The sequence below is a fragment of the Halichoeres trimaculatus genome, unplaced genomic scaffold (assembly GCF_033239565.1).
Source record: "Halichoeres trimaculatus isolate MK-OKI-2021-1 unplaced genomic scaffold, fHalTri1.1 fHalTri1_scaffold_15, whole genome shotgun sequence".
Taxonomy (NCBI): Eukaryota; Metazoa; Chordata; class Actinopteri; order Labriformes; family Labridae; genus Halichoeres; species Halichoeres trimaculatus.
This window is the reverse complement of record NW_027437193.1, coordinates 18,360,081-18,375,703: the sequence shown is the minus strand read 5'-3', so window position 1 is coordinate 18,375,703 and position 15,623 is coordinate 18,360,081. Positions and strand designations below refer to the sequence as shown.

At 41.0% G+C, this 15,623-nt stretch overlaps 1 protein-coding gene across 4 annotated transcripts in view; it reads right to left on the bottom strand.

The window, feature by feature from the left end:
• Window positions 1-9,862: 9,862 nt before the first annotated feature.
• slc6a9 (solute carrier family 6 member 9) overlaps window positions 9,863-15,623 on the bottom strand; it is a 99,527-nt gene continuing 93,766 nt past the window's right edge. For all 4 annotated transcript variants that reach the window (XM_074687990.1, XM_074687987.1, XM_074687989.1 and 1 more), the window contains one exon: window positions 9,863-15,478. In XM_074687990.1, coding sequence (XP_074544091.1) covers window positions 15,218-15,478 — 261 coding nt within the window. In that variant the 3' untranslated portion in view covers window positions 9,863-15,217. The remainder of the gene's footprint in view (window positions 15,479-15,623) is intronic.

Sequence of the window (15,623 nt, the reverse complement as noted above, 5' to 3'; positions counted from 1 at the left end):
TCATTACATCCTCCCCCTGTGTCTTCCTGAAGCGATTATGTGTGTGTTCAAATGTCAGTGTTTCTCCTGTTTGTCTCATTTCACAAGATCCACCCACACAAACCTCTGCGTCTCCTTTCTGTTTTCACTACGAAGGAACCATAGAGATTAAAAGAAAAAAGATGGACAACGCAACTGGGTCCTAAATTTGAAGCAAAACTGTTTCCAGCTCTTTTACTGATTTGATGCAGTATGAGTCAACCAAGTTTACAGATGAAAAGTGAGTGAAACATAAAATTAACCAACACCTCTAATATTGATATAACTTGATTAATAAAACCATGACTGATGACACTGATGATGAACTGGGGGCTGCTGTAACTCTGTGTTACATTAGCAGTGTTTTGTCACAGCTGGTCTGTGATCTGTTTTGATCATCCCCAAAACTTCTGACCTCACCTGATTTGTGTATGCATTGACAATTTATCATTAACATGCAAAATAAAAAGATGTTATTCTTTCCTGAAGTACTTGATCTACTTGAAGCCAATATGAGATGCCCATCTGTCTGTGTTTGCCCCGCCCTGCATGCTCTGAGTTTGTGACTGAAGGGAGCAGAGCTGCAAGCGTCTGTGTTTGATGAACAAAACAAGTGAAAACAAGACAAAGAACTGCATTTTGCTGCACAAAGAGGGGTGATCATCTTCTGGGCTCTTCCATTTAACACCACTGGCAGCAATGTGATACCAGCCTGCATAAAAGCGTTTTCCTAATATCTCATTCATATGGATGAAGGAATGAGACACAGCTTCTCTATTTACTGATAGAAACACATTCTGCTCTGTGTTGGTCCTGTCTTCCCTTGCTGATTATACACAAAGCCTAACTCCACAAACACTGCAGCCCCAGTGAGAGAGGAAACAATGATTACAGTAAAAGTCTCGAAATGTGAGCTGAGCTGGATTATGAGGGCATATTTTAGTACAGGGACACCTCAAGATGTTAGAATATGTGGTGGTGTGTTTGTGTAAGGCTGTACAATGAGAGGAGCTGGAGGTGAGTCAGTGGTTTTGTCAGAGTTGATGAGAGGATGCTAGGATAGAAAACATGTTGAAAAAGGCACCCCCGCCCTCAGCCTTCAGGTTTCTGACGACTCCAGCTACCTTGACCCTTTTTGACCCTCTCTCCACCCATCCTACCACAATGACCCTCAAGCGTATTCCAAATGAAGTACACCTCAGCCTGAACAATAACATATTATTGTTATAGAAAGCTCAGTCAGAGGTTGGCTCTGCTGCCTAGAGGTGTGAATAGTTTCCTGTCTTTGTGTCTGAACCCTGTGATTGACTGTCAAACTGGTGCCCTGTCCCCCCATGTGTCAGCTGGGATTGGTTTGGACCCCTGTGTGACCTTCAGCGGTAGGCAGGTGTAGCTGATGATGGATGGATTTATGACACAGAATAGAAAATGAATTGTAGCAGCTGGAACCTTACGGTGTTCACTACCTTAGTTTGATAAATGACTTCAACAATTAATCTGTGTTTCCAATTAATTAATATGTCAATCAAAGTTTTGTTTTGGCCTGAGAGAACTACTTTAAAGTATTCCTGTCTCTTTCAGTTGCAGAGCTTTATTGAATTGCAATGCAGAAATGACTGCGTGCACCCTGAGCTCCCCCTGAAGTAACACTTGAGCTTAAACTTAAAATATTGACCTGCTCTAAAACAGTGTGTTAACACCACAGCTTGCCTTGTACTGCTTTGCATTTTGCATGGCCATATGGAGCGAACAGATTGATCAATGGCAGCCTGACGTCAGGATGAAGGATTGATTAGTTTAATCTCCAGCTAGTGTCAGATGATCTGAATAACAATAACAGCCGCTCTCACCCTCTCCACAGTTCTATTAATGAAGGAGTAAAACCGTATTTTTCACACTGTGGAGTTGTTGTATAATAACACTGGTAGAAGTGAAGGGCTGACATCTTGCAGGCTGTGACCCTGAGAGGAGCTTGTATTTCATATCAGGCATGGGTTTCACAGAACTGGGGTCACCTTTCAAACTAAATGCAACAATGGTCCTACAAGCAGGAAAATTGCTTCCTGTCAAAAAAGCAACTCTAGTTTAGGAGATGCCCTTCAGGCTCTCCTGACACAGACTGCACCACTCCACCACAGTGCTGCTTTAGGAGCACTATAGACTGTTTACTAGTATAACCATCAACAGTTATAGCCACACAGCTATCCTCCGTCTGCTACTGTTAGAGGAGCATGAAAATTCAGCAACTAATCAACTCAAGGGGCCGGTTTGTGTGTCTTGTTATTCCCTATCAGCTCAAAAGAGGACAGTCCTGCCTGATGTGATCCTTAAACTGATAGTAGACTTGTGTAAATGGAAAAACTTCAGCTTGACACCACTGAGTAACAAGAAGTTGGGTCTGAGTTTTTCAACAAGCCATAGACATATGGCCATGTCCTTCTGGGACCTATGATGGATTGTTGGCAGCGAGATACTGTGGCTCAGCAGGAATATGGACTGCAGGAACATGGACTTATCCAAAGGGATGTCTTTGTCTGCCTCTCTGATGAAGCATGTCAGGCATTTTGAGTGTAAAGTTATTAAAAAGGATGAAAATCTTCCTGGGGTTATTAATCAGTTCAAAGTAGAAGATTAACCCTATTTCAAAGTGCAAAGACCTGTCGTTCTTCAAGTGTCCACTAGAGGCTGGTTCAAAAGGCCAGGGTAACTCTTATAGAGCCCTTTACTGCTTGTAAACAGTTGCAGAAGTACTGCAGGGCACAGAGGTTTGTCAAGCTTTGCAAGCAGGTTCACCACCAAAAACTGACATTTTTACCTTAAAAAAAATACAAAACACTTTGGAGAGTAGTATTAAAAATGAAGTATAAGAATAACTGGTAGAACAAATTTTTACATCTTTTAAAGCCTAGAATAAAAAGTGTTCTGTAAAACAGGTAGTTGTTCATGTCTGCAGACTGAGTAAAATTAATACAGTGTGTGTGCACACACTCTACTGGCAACTTTAAAGAACTGCAAAAGTCAGCCTTGAGGATTTAACAACAGACGGTACAACGGTGTTCAGAAAACAGAGGCAGAACAGTTTGGGCTGAGCTACACATCAGAACAAAATCCAGAGAACAGTTGGATAAAGAAGAAATAATGCAGCGAAACAGCAAAATAGTTGTACAATGATGACCAGTCCTTTTTTAACACCCTCTGGTCAAGTAGTTTGGCATCTTCAGGTACCATCTCGGTCTGGAAGGACTTGGTGTGAGAAATGGCTGCACAGCTGCAAGGCACCGAACCACCGACTGCTCAGGTAGCTGCTCTGTGTGTCGCCACCTCCCTGAGATCTCTCCACCACTGTATGTTCAAAGGAACCTGTTTGTGGGGGTGTATTTCAAAAGTGTGTGTGTTGCATGTTTAATAACAAAGCAAGAAAAAATGGAGCAACGCCTGCAAGCTAGATGTGGCAATGTGGGCCACAATAAACATGCCCCATATTGCTGTATCTAGCTTGCACTAATGCACTTATATATCCTACGTGAGTAACCACTAGGCTTTACAAGCTTTTCAAGCTTTTCAAGCCCAACAACATGACAGTGTTGGCATGTTTTGTGCTGATGACAAGGTATTTGACATAATTCAGGTATACCCCATGTTAATTTTGAGTGCTCAAATAAAAATTATGTAAGGTTGGGCGTTGTTCTCACGGTCTTTTATCGACCACCAGCTTATCCCTTGCCTTTTTTTTAATCCTTTTTTTTTAAAGAGTATCTCAGCAAGTTTTTGGCTTCATCCACTGTGTAACATCATTTCTGTCATAGGAGATTTTAATGATGAAATCTGAAGTCATCATCAATCTATGTTTTTTATTTATTTATATATTGTATTTTTTCTTCTTCTTTTTTTTTATACTTAAAGGGGGTATATTCAGATCAAGACACAACCCACCACAGAGAGAGGAGCACTAATTGGCTGTGTATGTGAAAACAACACAGTATGAGGTGCAGTTATTGATGTAGCCAACTTGTTTTAGTGACCATGAAGACACTGTGTTGTTTTAAAAGCACGTCTCTTCAAAATGATCTTAACTCCCTGAGAGTGCAGGTTTTTTTTATGGAAATAAGAAGCTTTTTACACCCTCTTTCATTGTATTGTTTGCTCATATGTATGTCCTCATGAAACAGTCAGCTCAGTGGCATGCACAGACTGTTTGAAGGACAAGGGCAAAAACACTTTAGGGTGCATTTTGGATCCTAAGAGGCTGCTTTTGGGTGCATTCAGGGCGCCACCCTGTTGGTTATGGCTGCCTTTTGCAGCAGGTCTCTCTTCTTTTTCCGTTTCTTGTAATCTTTTAATCTCTTTTTCATAACCTTTGCATTTGGAGTGGGTCATTACTTTGTATGGTTAATTTGTTGGTCATGGACACCAAACTTTTTGTGGCTTCAGCGATATTTTTATACTTTTTCTCCTGTGTTTGTCTGGAGATCCTACATGTAACCATGGTTGCTTTGTTTACATGTGAACTCAGCTATTAGCAGCCTGTAATACGTCAATGCTAACTGGTGCAAGGCCTGATGATTTCCCACAAGCTGAGGAGAAGGAGGTGAGGACGATGTGCTGGTTCTCAGGTGTGAGCCAAGAAGTGACGACTTGGACCTGTCCTTCCATCCATCGCTATTGGAAATGTAACGATCTATCTTCAATAAGATGGACGAGCTAGCTGTGCTAACCCAGCAACAGAGGGAATACCAGTGGGCAGAGTAGCATCATGCTATTCACAGACATGGCTAACGGAGCTAACATCAGACACCAACGCCACATTGGAAGAGCTTCACCTGCTGTGAGCGGACACGATCCAGGAGACAGAGACTGAACAGACTGCTGAAGAAGCTCAGTCCTGGACCATGTGGAGGTGGAGGCTGGCTGAACAGGAGAATGATGGACAAGCTGTCATCATATGTTTTCTTATGGACCTTTTTGCACTTTCTATACTCTTTCTTACTTTTGTTTTCTTGATTGCTGCTGTGACTTTAATTTGGTTGTACTTGTTATAATGACAATATAGTTCTACTCTATTCTATTCTATTCTATTCTACTCTATTCTATTCCAACAGCTGATTGTTGGGGTTCGTACAGGGTCCTTGCTGACCCCAGGGTCAGACTGAGGCCCTAATAAAGGCTATTCACGTTCATGCTGCTGTTTGCAGATATCACTCGACTGTAAATCAGGATCTATACAGTCTATTTTTGCCACAAAATGCAGCATGAATATTCATCTCCCTCTGTCAGTGACTATCACCACAGTCAGACTGACATTTCTCCTTGACCACCACTTTGGTTTCTGACAAGGTGTCTGGAATACTGCTTCACCGAAAGCACAATTTTCAGGAAACATTGCATCTTAGAGAGAAAATGTTGATGTATTTGCTGAGATCTAGATGTTCTACAGAACACAGTGCAAAACGTACCACGAGTATAAACCCCATAATTCCTAAGCTCAGAGTAAATGTTCTTGTGTTGCAGTAAGGCTTTTTACACTGACAGCTTAAACTCAGATTCTGCACCTGTAAGTTGCATTTTTCCATTTTGTAGAAAAGAAGGTCCTTTAGATGTACCAGACACCGCAGGCTCTAAGAATAACCACAGTTTGCTTCCACCTACACTGTTCAACTGAAATCAACATTTTATCAACCAGATGCAACAAACAGAGCTTTAGACTCACAAAGTTTTCCTGCATGTTGTCTGGTTACTTAAGAGCTTTTTTGTCCTTAAAATTTTTTTTTCAAATAACCTTAGTTCCACATGATAATGACTACATCTTATTAACATTGAATTGCTCAGTAAGTTGATCGCTGCATGCTTGTTAAGCATCATTATGTATGCAGGACCTTTGGAAGACCTCATTCTGTATCTCATCTTACATTACCCATGCATGAAATGTACAATTATTGTTTTCCTGTATGTGTGTTTCGTGTTGCTGTTTCTTTACCCTGGAAACAAAATAAAATTTACATTAGTATCTAACCCTCTCCTGTTTTATTGCTGTCCCCTGTTCTATTTCATATTGTAATTGTGTGCATGTGTGCGTGTGTGTGTGTGTGTGTGTGTGCGTGCGTGCGCGCACCTGTGTATGTGTGTGTGTGTGTGTGTGTGTGTGTGTGTGTGTGTGTGTGTGTGTGTGTGTGTTTTTGTATGTGTGTGTGTGTGTGTGGTGCTAGAGCTACAATTCATTGTGCAATCCTGTATTACAATAAAGCTGAGCCATGAACCTTGAACTCTGAAAACAATTACAATATTGTCCTTCACACTGAGAGAAGCTCATAAATCTAACAGCCTATCATCCATTGTGATATAAGATTTAGTCGCTTTATCGTCGCCATGTTTGTACTTTAGGATATTCTTCATGCAAGCATTGCCTTGATTCAGTGCCATGATTCTAAAGCAGTTTTAAAAGCTGCAGCCATGCTGCCCTCTCCTGCTTCCACGCAGTAATGTGATTATTCCACTGGTGCTGTCTGATGCCAGACACTTACCACAGACAGCCACAAGGCTGCATGGTGGTGCATGGTTAGAGCTGCTGCCTTACAGCAAGAGGGTCATCATTTTGTATCCTGGTTGAGGCCTTTCTGTGTTGAGCTTGCACATTCTCCCCCGTGCATGTGTGGGATCTCTTCCTGCACTCCGGCTTCCTCCCACAGTCCAAAGACATGCTCATCAGGTTAATTGGTTTTTCTAAATTGCACATAGGTGTGAGTAAGCCCATAAAAGCAGAAGAAAATGGATAGGTGGATGGATGTGCATTGGTTTGAACTTCCCTGAATCAGTTGCGAGACAAATGACAAATAACACAATTCATACCAAAGCCTAGGGGCTGCACGGTGGCGCAACAGTTAGCACTGCAGCCTCACAGTAAGAAGGTCACCGGTTTGGCCAGTGGGCCTTTCTGTATGGAGTTTGCACGTTCTCCCCCGTGCATGCGTGGGTTCTCTCTGGGTCCTCTGGCTTCCTCCCACAGTCCAACAACGTGCTCATTAGGTTAATTGATCACTCTAAATTGAACGAAGGTTTAGAAAATCCTCCCCTTTATGGGCCTCACAGTGCCATAGGAAGAGGGGTGGAGGCTGTACAAAATGGAAGAGGTCAAAATATGCAGAACTGGTGGGAGAGTGTAGGGAAGGCGGATGGAGCGTTGAGCTCTATCTGATGGAGGTAGAGGCTAGAGGTTCTGTTGGAGCCACAATACAGATACTCAAAGACAAGGCGGCACAAGGCAACCAGGGAGCTGTCAGGGAAGGCAGAGAAAAAAAGTTTCTGGCTACGGCTGAGAAGACTTAATGAGACATGGAGAGTGAGAGACTGCCGAAGATGGTTAGCTGTTGGGAGTGTTAGTGAAATGTCCCTGTTTGATCCCCCTTCACCAGATGGTCTTCTGGGTTAAAGGGCGAAACATCTATGAGCAGTGGTCCCTTGCCAATGACCCTTCAGCTAACTGGAACATGCACCAGTGGAGGTGTGGCAGGCCCAGGGCCATGCAGTAAAAACTCTTGCAAACGAGAACATCACAGCTGTTTTTGGATAAAACGGTGTTAAAAAAAAAATCTCACTCATTTTGGAAATTACTTTCAAATTGACATTTATCTATATGCTAAACTTCTCTCTGAGATGTTCCTGCTCAGCTTTTACTCCTTTTAGATCATGAATGGTGGGAAAGGAAAGGCTACTCAAGATTGTCTCCAATCACTTCTGTCCCTGCAGCTCCATCTAGTGGAGAGTCAGAAGGGAAACAGTTTGAAGTCCACGGACAAACTCAGACTATTTATAGGTTACAGAGCCTGCACTACAGTAGAAGATGCATGTATATTTAACTGGTCTATAAATTGTCACTAGAAATCCCTCCTATGCAGCACAAAACACACAGTGTGTAATCACTGAAAAATCATGAATAACACACTTCTGACAATATCATATTAACTTGAACTGAATGTCTCATCATGTTATACAGTGGTTAAGTACACAGCTGTAAGAAATGAAAATTTCCTGTCCTGAGTCATTAGGAGTAGATTCCACTTCATAAATCCATTAGTTTGACTTTTTTTCATAGCTGAGCTACACAGAGAATGAGTCACTTTAAAATGTCCTCCCACCCATTCTTCTGATATAATTTTGAATGTAATTCTGTTGTTTAGTTGTTTTGTCTCTGTTGGTATAAATTTGAACATGTCTAGACAGTCTGCTCTGGCTCTGTCCTACAATGCTTCATATTACCATAAGCTTTTAACGTTGCTTAGTGAAGACAAAGACAGCCTTGGATATTAACTGCACTTTGAAGCCAGACTAGTACGTCTGAACAGTAGGTGCTGAGGCTGCAACAGGAAATTACTTTCAGTGACGCAGTTTTTATCCGTTTCCCTTGGATTCCTTAAGTTTAGTCAATGAAAGACATGTAAACAGCTGGTTGAATGAGGGGGAGCCTAAGGCAGATAGAACACACCCTTCCCTTTCATGAACGTACATGTAGTAGCGAGAGCAGCAGCAAAAATGCTTTTGGTTCAAGTACCTTATTTCTTGCCTGGCACACTCTGTTATCTCCCCATAACATGTCATTTTTTAATATCATGGCACTTGTAAGTTCTTCTGAATTAAGGGTATGGCTTACTTCACTGACAGGCAGGCGCATTGTAGCTGTCTGCAAAGAGGCTAGAGGCCCACCTGAACTTAAGCTCTTTAACACATTGTTTCTCAAACATACTGAAGTTGAAGCAGCTTTTTTAATACGGCAGCTTTTTTAATACGGCATCTGTTGACAATGGGCTTCAAAACTCTGCCTCAGAAACTGATGGGTGATGTCACAGAGACTAGTGACAGTCGTTGCAACAGACACGTCCAACAAGTTGCCTACACCGGTCAGTTAAATTATTGCTCATGCAAATATTATCCCTGTTTCCACACACAGTCTATCTGTCTCACCTCTGATAGGGAAAATAAGGTCACACTCAATAGTCAGGTGAACTTTAACAGCTCTAAGAAAAAAATCAGACTTTTTGATAATGATTCTTTTTGGATTTGCAAGTCATGAAGAGGCATTGATACCACTTTTGGTGATTTGTTATCCTGCACCGGTCAATTTTCCTGTTGCTTCATTTGGCTCAGCAGCAGGTTTGAAGTGGAAATGTTTAATGCCTTTGTTCGCATTAACATTTACCATTTACCATCTGCTGCTGAGAAAATCAAATGAAGCAATAGGGAAATGAACCAGAACAGTATGCTACCTTCTGAAATTTGGCTACAGTTAAGCACAGAAACTACAAGTGGTATAAAAAACAGCATTGTTTGAAACAGCAGCAGTGGCAGCAGTAGCTTAATCCGCAGGGTTTTGGCTTTGTAAATGAAGGGTTGCTGGTTCAAGTCCCACCAAGATTGGGAATGGGCTAATAGCTGGAAAGGTGTTTCCTGAGCATCCTCGAGAGGTGCCCAAAGGCAAGGCACCATAACCCCCAACTGCTCAGCATCTGGTAAGTGAAATTTGACATAGAAAATTTGTCCAAGACTTTTGTTGAAAGGACGTCCTTTGGACGACTTCTCTTTGTGCAGTAGGACAAAAACAAATCCTTAGTCATGCAATTACTAAAAAACACAGAATAAGTATGTTTTTTATACCAATTTGTAATCTTTTTTTTATATTTGAAAAAAAAGAAAACTTTTTTTTTTCATGCCGTAAGAACAAAAACAATGAAGGGAAAAGTCTTGACAGAGGCTTTCACAATTCATGCCACAGAGGGTTAAACACTGTACACTTTGTGTTGAGTACAAGACTGAAACTATTGAAACCATCATAAAAAAGGCCACTGCAACACTCTGATCTTTAAAATAGATTTTATTTACCATTTTGTAATTCAACAGTTTACGATATACAGCGGACAGGACTAAGACATTTCAATGGATTTTGGCCCTAGAGGTTGAAGAACAAGAACAGACATGGTTAGATAGATAGACAGATAGATATGAATACCAAAACAACTGTGTTTCTCTTTTCTTACTTGTGCTTTTCCTCCCCTCTTCTCCCATGATAACAGATTACATTGGCATAATAACAACACAGCATTTGTCCACTGACACTGGGACATTTATATATATTTATATATGTTTTTCTTTTTCAAAATTGAAGTGTGAATTATTACTTTCATAGTATATTTGTTTTCCTGTTTCCTGTAAAAATAAACAAATGATTTCTTTAAAGTGCTGAGACGTGAGATTATGCTTCTAGGAGCAGTAGTAAGAGAATGGAGAGGTAATGTTCTGCGATTTACGAAGAGCCACAGAAACACAATGAATCACAGTTTTTGTTTTTTAGTACAGTAGAGCAGTTTTGCTGTGAATTTTTGTAGGAAATGATCTGAGTCTTCATTTAGTTTTTCAACATTAATTACTTTTTGCAAAACGTTTTAGTATGCATTTGTAGCAAGCCTTAATTTTATCAGGTCCAACATTCTCTATGACTTTTTTTTTCAATTTTATGTAAAGGACCAACTTTCTCTGTTCATAGTCAAATTTTGTCGACAAACTTTATTAGTAATAAAATACTGACCTTGTCTGAATCATATATGACTCATTTGCTCAAAGCATCACAAAGTGATGTCATACTCAATGTTATGCATGAGAGCTGCATGAAACAGAAATGGTGAGATAGTGGATCCTGATGCTAACTCAGTGTTGGTTGCAGAAAATTTTGGTGTTTTTCCTTTCGCTTGTTTTTTGAACAGGTGGTATCAACGTGCTGACAGAAAATGCCAAACTGTTCAGGTAAAGGGCCACACGTATATTAAAGGTAAACAGCGATGTATGACTGCAATGTGTGAAAATAGAGCTTGAAGTCCATGAAATACTGTTTGATAAAAAGCATTGTTGTGTAGCCGCTATCTACACCAGAGCTCACAGTAAAAACTAACCATTCTTCTGTAGTTCAAGTTTTTGATCCAAAGCTTTTGTTTGGAAATGTTTATAATATTAGCTGACTTCATCATATTTTTTTTTTCCTAGGAATACATGCCCATAAACAAAGAAAGTAGTCATTGAACATGGATAAACAATGATTAAAATCTGAAGATAAAATATGTAGTTTTCTTTCTCTTCTTTTAGTAAAAAATGTTTCTTTTTTTCTTAAAAGATAGACTGTATATTATTAGCAGAATAGGACTTGGCTAGTTCTGAGAGATTAGAGGTACACTGACATCAATACTGACACTACTCCTGCGCTACATGCAGGCTCAGCAGTAAGACCTAATCCACTACACATAGAGTACACAATACACCTGACACTTGTCTACATTACACTACGAGAAAAATGACAAATCAAAAACAAAATGAAACAATACCCGCCCTCCCTCGACCCGCAAAAACACATGTACCCACCCCGAAAAATAAAAGCAAAGGTAAACACACACAAACACTCAGTCCAATTATATATTTTTACATAACTGTACAAAGGGAGGAAGAGCTGTTGGGCGAGCAGAGATGGTGAGGGTTGGGATGTACAGAGAGATAGCATGATGGCAGAGCTTTACCAACTACAGCATGAACACATGAGACAGGCATCACAAACAGAAAACAATCTGAGCTTTTCACTGAGAATAACACGCTGTTTTCAGGACATGAAACTGTACTTTTAAAACCCACCGACCCTTAGATTCAAAACTCTATGTTCAGGAAGCAATGCAATAACTTTAGATTAGTACATGATGTACAAAGTGTGATCATGAATCAATTCATAGAGCACCTGGTTTTGCAGTACCTTAATCACAAATAAATGCTACTACAGAAATGTATAATGATTGGTGTTAATATTGTGTTACTGAAAACAGGCCCAGCAAATCACGCCCTCCAGTCTCCACCTGTTTTAAAATCTAGCGTACTTTATCCAAAATCTGACCAAATATATCTTGTTTCAAACCTCTTTAGAAACGTGTGCTTTTTTCAAACTGCTCACTGTGCTTCTCATGACTACTTTACTCCATTTCAGCTGCTGTACGTAGCAGGAGCCTTTAGTCAGGTCAGTTTGTCAACATTAAACAATTGAAGCCACAGACCACCATGTTTCTGTCAGGCTTTTTGTAATTCACTTCACAGATACACCACCATTGTGCCTTTACTACCCTGAGTGTCAGCATCACTCCATTGTGTGGAAGAAAAGAGCAACTGCACCTTAAAGTTAAACTCACTGTGCTCTTCATTGAACACGACAGTGGGGAACAGAAGTTACAAAAGAAGAGCATATGTTAAAATTATTTCTAAAATTGTGCTTAAATATACAGATTTAAAAATAGTTATGTATTAAAAGCCTGACAGCGGGGAAACATCACGGTTTAAAAACTCACAACTTTGGGAAATAAGCTAGCTTGCCTTCAGATAACACTGAAAAGAGAAGATTGGCACCACACTTTTGTCTGTAGCTAACGTAAAGCAAGGCTAGCAGCTGGTTAGCTTCACATGTGGCGCAAAGAAACCAGCCGGGTTCTGCTAAACAGTTAATACATATAACCTGCAAGACCATTGCTAGCTTAGCTTAACTGAAAGCCTCAAAACAGATGACCGCATCAGTTAGCCTGACTCTGTCCCACTCCCACCAGAAGCTGCATAGCCTAGCTTAGCAAGGCATAAGGACTGGTATTCGGGAAAGTCAACCACTAGGGCTCTGTAATGCAGTGCTTAATCGGTTAATCTTGTATCAGTCGGTAAGCTTAGCTTAGCATAAAGTCAGGAAATGGTAAAACAGCTGGCCAAGGTATGGCAACAATAAAATCAGCCCACCTTCTGCCACCAAAGTTATCTAAGACTAGCCGAAAGGCTGCCGGCAGGTGATGTGTGCCAGGTACACAAAATTAAACCAGATCGGCCCCTTGGTTGTTTGTGAGCCTTGCAGGTGCTGGCATGTTTCACGTGAGAAGCATCAAACTTCTTTCTTGAGTTTATTGTGAAGTTAGCTAACCAGGCGCTGTCTCAGTCTTCTTATTCTCCCAACACAGCAATATCAGTCCTACACTCTCTGAGACGAACTAATACTGTAGCAAGAATACTACCTAAAATATTAGACGGCAATTTTGTCCTCGGATGAATTTACAGTCAGGTTTTATTGATTTCATGTATCCTGTGAATATGTTCTTTGCTCATACTGTTTCCATAGCCCTCTGGCTCTGTGTTTCATTGATGTTTGTCAGCTCAGAAACAAAGAAATACTGAAACTAAGAAGTAAGGAAACATCGCAGCCAAACCTGATGCAATCCCCCAAAAGTCCCCCCAGTCTGTGAAGCTAGCGGCATCTTTCTTCCACCTGAGCAGACAAAGTAACGTGATCACACACAGCTGTCTAGCTGACAAAAAAAACTCTCTTCATGTTTTTGTTCTGTATTTAGACTGCCAAAACACTGCTACAAATGTCCTGGATGTTCTCCAGTCAGACACTTGTGAGACACCCAACACTGCATGCTAAAAAGCCCCTCTCTGTCCTGTCACACCTCCCAACACAACAGCAACAAGTCAAGTCACAGATGAGGAATGGTAAACATGGTTAATCATGATTCTGTAGTTTTTATATTTTGTACAAAATAAACATATGCTGTCTTTATAATTATTTACTAAGTTACTTTACAATAATGAGAGGTAAAAAGGAGAATTATACTGAGAGAACAATACTATACAGCTACATTTAAACTACATAATTCACTTAGATCAATTCTTCTTCTGGAAACAAGCTGCATCTCTCTGCTTCCTGTTTCTCCACCAGTCACAGCACAGCTCAGCTCAGAGCTTGAAATATATGCCTGTAAATACATTAAAGGTTCCACTGACTGACTCCAAACCAGTCTGAGATAAACAGTATAAATGTTACCAAAAACATGTGCAGGACTCAGGTAACTCAGGTAATGTTTTTGGTAACATGCCTTTTTGGGGCAGATTGCTACGACCCACGGGAGACACGGACTACAAAAACACCCACGATCCTTTCACCTGATACTTCCCTCCTTCAACCATGTCCCTAGATGCATTTCACTCAAAAGAATGCCTGGAAGACTTAAGAAGAGATGGCACTTCTATGTGCAGAGATGCATCTGCCTGCTTTGTGTTGCTGCGTCTAGGTTTTTAGAGAAGGTTTGGTGGTTTCAGTCCCTACATTTGTAACAGGCCACCTGCTGAGACAAGGTTTCCACAGGCAAGGAACGACATCAAACCTCACAGTTTCACTTCTCTTGGACCCTGAGAAATGGGCACCGGGATCTCTTCTGTCACAAGACAGCAAACACATGCTTTGTGTGTATTGTGTGAATGCAGAGGAAGATGGTACAGTACATGTAACTGACATTTCTCTGTTTTTAAAATTTAAGCAGCTTCAGTGGAAAAAAAAGTTACAAATGTATGAGATTTCCACAGATGATCGGCCCCAAGTGTCAGACACCATCTCAGGTGTTTGTTAAATATTTGTGCTCTGTCGAACGATTTAAAGAAGGAAGCAGCATAAAAAAACAACAACAGGCTTAGTCTTAAGCTGAGATCAACTATGGTTGAGGTCACTGTGTGCTGTAAAATGTACAATAGTGTGAGTGTATGAGTGTGAATGAGTTTATCCGCCTCTTTCTCTGGCCTATTTCCACCTTACAGCATAATTGAACTGTAAACGGCCAGTGAAGGCGCAGTTTAACAGCACCATACATAATCACAAGTCTCCAGCTGTCAGTCACTGCTGCTAGAATTGTACCGATTTCAAACACACCCAGCCAACAGAATAAAGGAGAACAGTGTGTGTCTCTATGATGCTGCATGCACAAAACGAACACGTGCAGCGTCACAATCTACTGTACCTCTAACTGCATATGAAGATGACATGTACAAGTTTACAAAAAGGAAAGGAAAAACAAACTGCATTATTAAATTATGTGTAACAAATTAACAACCCACCCACACACACACACTGACACGCACACAAATCTTTTGGATGATGACCAATTTTTTTCTTCCTTTCGTATTTTTTTCTTCGTTTATCAAGAGACAACACACAGATAGACAGAAGAGGTTAGGATAGATATAATAAGCCCTTACAATATGTAAAGGTCTCCAGCGAATGGGATCTCCCCCACAGAGGACTGTGGGAAAGTGGGGAAAGGATGGAGGAGAAGGAAGGGGGAGAAAAGGAGATGGTGGCGCTGACAGAGCAGAGTGCCTGTGTCTATGCGCTGGGGTTGGGGTTGTTGTGTGTGTTGGTGGAGCCGTTGCTTCCCTGGATGGTGAGGCTGATCTCATCCTTCTTCTCCTTGTCTTTCTCCTTCTCCTTCTCTTCCTCCTTCTGCTCTTCCTTCAGCTCCTCCTTCTCCTTGAGAGGACGAGCCTCCACTGTGTCTTCAGAGGCCATTGGGGCGTAGCGGCCTGTTCGGTGCTCTTGCAGGGCAGGGCCCCACTTTGGATGCGACTTGCAGGCGTTCTTCAACCGCTGAGACGGAGAAAGACAGGATGACAAATTAGTCAGACAAATACACCAGTTTTATTTATCATTTCATGTTATAATTTCAGAAGCCATGAAACAAATGAGCACATTTTTATTTTTTTAACAGGGGACTGGGGAAGATTAAAGAGCA